Source organism: Microtus ochrogaster (genome assembly GCF_000317375.1).
Source record: "Microtus ochrogaster isolate Prairie Vole_2 chromosome 14 unlocalized genomic scaffold, MicOch1.0 chr14_random_1, whole genome shotgun sequence".
NCBI lineage: Eukaryota > Metazoa > Chordata > Mammalia > Rodentia > Cricetidae > Microtus > Microtus ochrogaster.
The window spans coordinates 28,743,065-28,748,003 of record NW_004949096.1 but is presented as its reverse complement, the minus strand read 5'-3'; the positions used below and the strand labels follow the sequence as shown (position 1 = coordinate 28,748,003).

General features: G+C 46.9%; 1 protein-coding gene across 2 annotated transcripts in view; it reads left to right on the top strand.

Moving 5' to 3' along the window:
• Pla2g4e (phospholipase A2 group IVE) overlaps nt 1-4,939 on the top strand; it is a 79,358-nt gene that overhangs the window by 61,960 nt on the left and 12,459 nt on the right. For both annotated transcript variants that reach the window (XM_005364295.2, XM_026787726.1), the window contains exons 12-13: nt 493-629; nt 4,634-4,856. In XM_005364295.2, the coding sequence (XP_005364352.1) occupies nt 493-629; nt 4,634-4,856 (360 nt within the window). The remainder of the gene's footprint in view (nt 1-492; nt 630-4,633; nt 4,857-4,939) is intronic.

The window sequence follows — 4,939 nt, the reverse complement described above, 5'->3', positions numbered from 1 at the left end:
GAGCCGTACATATTCCCCTTAGCCTCGGATTTAACGTCTATTAACAAAGAGCTGGGGTGAGTGCTCAGAAATCTGTTTTTCAATTTTTTTTTCAACTTTCTCTGTGTAACAGTTCTGGCTGTCCTGGAACTGATTCTGTAGACCAGGCTGTCCTCGAACTCACAGAGATCTACCTGCTCTAGAGGCCTCCCGAGTGCTGGGATTAAATGCATGTGCTACCACCGTCTGGCTGAGTGCTTAGAACTCTCTAACCGTGACTTTCTGATTCACCAAGCCTGGATTAGGTAGCAGACCCCTTACTAATGGCATCACTGACTTAGAGCAAAGGTCATCTTCTGGGCCCTACCACGTAGCCCACTGCTCTGTAAAAGGCAGTCCCCAAATCATTCCCTTCGCTCTAACCAGCTCTCTGTCTTCCACCATTTTTATTAAGCTGAGATCACTCCATGTCTGTGGAGGAGCCCTCTCCAGCAGTCTTCTCTGTGCCTACAGGTGCCAGTGATAGCCATCATGGCCACAGGAGGTGGCACAAGATCCATGGTTGCCTTGTATGGCCACCTGCTGGCGCTGCAGAAGCTGAACCTTCTGGATTGTTCTACTTACATCACTGGCTTGTCAGGTGCAACCTGGTAAGGAAGCAGCAATGGGTGTGGCCTGGTAGAACTCTGAATTTTCCTATCCCAAGTGAAGTGACTCATGATTCCGGAAAAGCTCTGCCATGCGCAATTGTGGGATTTGGGACATTCAGTTTAATTCCTTAGACTTGGTTTGCTGGGTCTGTAAAGTGGGGTTGACAATAGGCTTGGCCTCTCCCAGTATTAAGCACACAGCCACTGTATACATTGGCCATTATTGGCTATGTCCTTGGCAGTGACCCAGAAAATCACAGCGGCCAGTGATGAGTGAGCCTGGTGTTACTGTCTGTCCTAGTGAGACGCAGCCACCCTCTCTCGGGGATGGGCCCCCATCTCCCAGGATGGGTGGAGCTAGCCCAGTTGCGCTGGCTTGCCTCCCTGCAGGTCCTCAATACTATCCTTTCTCCTGGTCTCTGCCCTGTCAGGCCCCTCAAGTAGCAGAAAGGAGTAAGCAAGCTTTTACAGGGCTGCCTCCTCCCCACTCTGCTGAGGCAGAAGCCAGAGAAGGTCATCTCTAACAGCTGGCATAGCACCAGGGCCAAAATAAAATAAAATAAACAAAGGATCTTGAAGGTTAATGACAATGTTTCTATGAAGGTCATTAATACAGTTATCTTTATATAAGATGGTCATAGCGTAGACCTTGTAGTGTTTTATATATATAGTGGAAGGGGCTCACTAAAATCCCCAAGCATCCCTGTGACCACAGGAAGTCTCTTAGCCAGAGCTACACCTTACTCTGTTGGGTACTGAGCCCTGAGTCCCCTGCTGTGTCTTTTCTCTTGATGAAGCTCCAGGTAGCTCTCATCAGAGGGACTGGATGTGAACTTGACCTAGGAAAGCCCATGGCTCCATATCTATTCCCCAGATGCTGGGGGCTTTGGATAGATGGGCCAGAAGGTTATCAGTGCTGCCCTCTGCGTCAAGCATAGCTATCCATCAGCATTCAGAAGGGACTGGTTACAGGGTACCCGGGGGATAGCACTGTCAGCTGATGTTAAAACCCTTTATCCACACATGGCATGGTATCTGTATAATGAAGCCCACACAGTCCCACCAGGCACCTTAAGTCACCCAGCACCAAATCCAATATATTTGCTGTGTGAGTAGATACTAAGTTCTCTATCTCAGTAATGACAGTCCACAAAGTAGACAGGAAGAAATTTCTGACTGATTTCCATTAGCAGTTGGTTGGGTTTCTAGGCAAAGAACCTGCAGGTTCTCCCATAATTTATTTTACAGGCAGAGAAACAAAAGCACTTGCCCTGCGTTACTCATGTCAGGAATCATAGACCTGGATTTGAACTCAGTCCAGGGCCTGTGTTCAGTGGCAGCTCTCAGATAGCAATAAAGATAACTCAGAGTGCTAGAGAAAGGCTCAGCTATCAAAAGCACATACCGCTCTTCAGAGGATCCAGCTTTAGTTCCTAACACCCACGTCAGACAGCTCACAAGGGCCTGGAACTCCAGTTCTGGGGAGATACAATGCCTCATATGATTTTTTTTTAAAGATTTATTTTATGTATACAGTGTTCTGCTTGCACCAGATCTCATTATAGCTGGTTGTGAGCCACCATGTGGTTGCTGGGAATTGAACTCAAGACCTCTAGAAGAACAGTCAGTGCTCTTAACCTCTGACTGAGCCATCTCTCCAGCCCAGCCTCATATAAATTTTAAAAATAATTATTAGCAGGGTGGTGGTGGCGCACACCTTTAATCCCAGCACTCGGGAGGCAGAAGCAGGAGGATCTTTGGAAGTTCGAGGCCAGCCTGGTCTACAAGAGCTAGTTCCAGGACAGGCACCAAAGCTACAGAGAAACCCTGTCTCGAAAAACCATAAATAAATAAATAAATAAATAAATAAATAAATAAATAAATAAAATTATTATCATAGCTGACGTGGTGACCCAGCACTCAGGAGGCAGAGATAGATGGACTTCCATGAATTCAAGGCCAGCCTGATCTACATAGCAAGTTCCAAACTACCTAGGACTACATAATGAGACTCCATCTCAAACAAAATAAGTAATAATAATAATAATAATAATAATAATAATAATAGAATATGTTTAAAATGATAACTTGCTTTAGTAGGCCTGGGGAGGGGCAGGCATTGTGTTTGCTTGGACCGTAGGCAGAGCACAGAGAAAGCTTCAGGACCTGCCAGAATGTCGCAGGGAAAGGCTCACAGGTCCCCTGTACAGAGGAAAGTATGGGGAACATGCTTTTTAACACAAAGATAAACAAGATGAGGGTGGTGGTACGTGCCTATTATGTCAGCACTCAGGAGATAGAGGCAAGAAGATCAGGAGTTCAAGGCCAATCTCAGCTACGTGCTGGGTTGGAGGCCAGCCTGATCTACATGAAACCCTGTAATTAAATGAAGAAGGAAGGAAGGAAGGAAGGAAGGAAGGAAGGAAGGAAGGAAGGAAGGAAGGAAGGAAGGAGAAAGAAAGGAAGAAAACACTAAATAGGTTTAGGGTAAGCTTTTGAAAGTAATAGAGCAACTTTATGGAAGTTAGGGTGCTATTTGTAGAAGAACTCTGATCACCTTCCATCTTCCTTTGGAACCAGCCCCAAGAAGGAGGCTGCTGTTTGTATCATTAGAAATCCTTAGGCAAACCCCTAAGGTTTAAGTTAGGGAGCCCTCTGGGGCAGAAGAAAGAAGAGTGCTTCCTCATGTTGACATACTGAAGTTTGGTCCAGGCCAGCAGAGTCAGACAGATCCAGACTCCAGCTAAGGAAATCACTTACCTGGAGAGAAGCGGGTTGACATTGCTCAGGGTCATTCGGTTCAGACCTGGATTTTTTTAAACTTTCTTTAAAAAATTTTTAATTGTGTGTGTGTTCAAGTGCCCACATGGAGGACAACTACAGGAGTTGGTTTCTTCCTCTCACCATGTAGGTCCAGGGAATAAAAAAGGTAGACATGCTTGTCGGCAAGCACCTTTACCTTCTGAGCCATCTTACTATCCCAAAACCCAGACTTTGAACTCAGTCCAGGGCCTGTGTTCAAAAGCTGCTCCCAATAGCTATAAAGCTAACTCACTTCAGCGGAGCCATGTCCCCGCTAGACTCCATGGGGCAAGCAAGAAAGAGAGAAGACCTTGGGCCTAGCCTTGCTATTCCCACCCACCATAGTCCACATTTATGTTAAGAAGGAAAAGAGGAGGTGGAGAATGAGAAATGGGGAGAGAGGGAAGGAGGAAGAGCAAGGAGAGGAAATAAATCTTTTCAAAAATTATTTACACGTGTGCATGTTCCGCCTGCATGGATGTCTGGGCGCCATGTGGGTGGCTGGTGCCTGCAGAAGCCAAGAGAGGAACTGGATCCCCTTGATTTGGAGTTACTGATGGTTGTGAGCTGTTGTGTGGGTACTGGAAATTGAATCGGGCTCCTCTGGAAGAGCAACCAATGCTTTTAATTCCCGAGCCCCAGGAAATACATCTTTAATTAATATTCTGTCATGGGGATGAATATGGTACAACAGAGAGTAACTAGGATCTGCAGTCAGCCGATCCCCGGATCAGATGTTGCCCCAGCCCTATCTCACCATAGTTCTAGTTGTTCCACACAATGGTAACTTGTGCAATCTTTTTTTCACAAGAACTGTATGAATTGGGTACATCAATCACAATTCTCACCACTTCAGTTAAGGAAACAGAGGCAAAGGGTGGTTAAGTAGCTTGTCCAAGATCACATAGCAAGTGAGTGGTAGAGCCTGGTTTTGAACCCAGGAAGATGTGGGCCTAGAATCCTAATCTCATTCAACACGGGCTTCCTGATGTGCAATAGGCATTCAAGAGAGGAAGCAATCAATTATGAGAAGTAGTACTTGCCTGACTCCCACCACAAGGTCCTCCCTCATTCCCTTTCCTCCAGGTCCTCTGCCAGGGTTAGGACTCCCCATGATCTGCCCATCTTCTGTCCTGTCTGAACATGGGGTTGGTCAGACCAGGGCTGGGGTAGCTCTGTCAGCTGTGTGTGTCTCTCTCCAGGACTATGGCTACCTTGTACAGTGACGCGGAGTGGTCTTCCAAAAACCTGGAGCCTGCTGTCTTTGAGGCCCGGCGACATGTTGTCAAAGACAAGATGCCCGCCCTGTTCCCAGATAATCTCTGCAAATGGCAAGAGGAACTCCGCCAGCACAGCCAGCAGGGCTACAAGACCAGTTTTACAGACTTTTGGGGCAAGTTGGTTGAGTACAGTCTAGGCGATAAGGTGGGTGTTCAGCCTTTCCTGGGTTCCATCTGCCTAGGCGATAAGGTGGGTGTTCAGCCTTTCCTGGGTTCCATCTGCCTAGG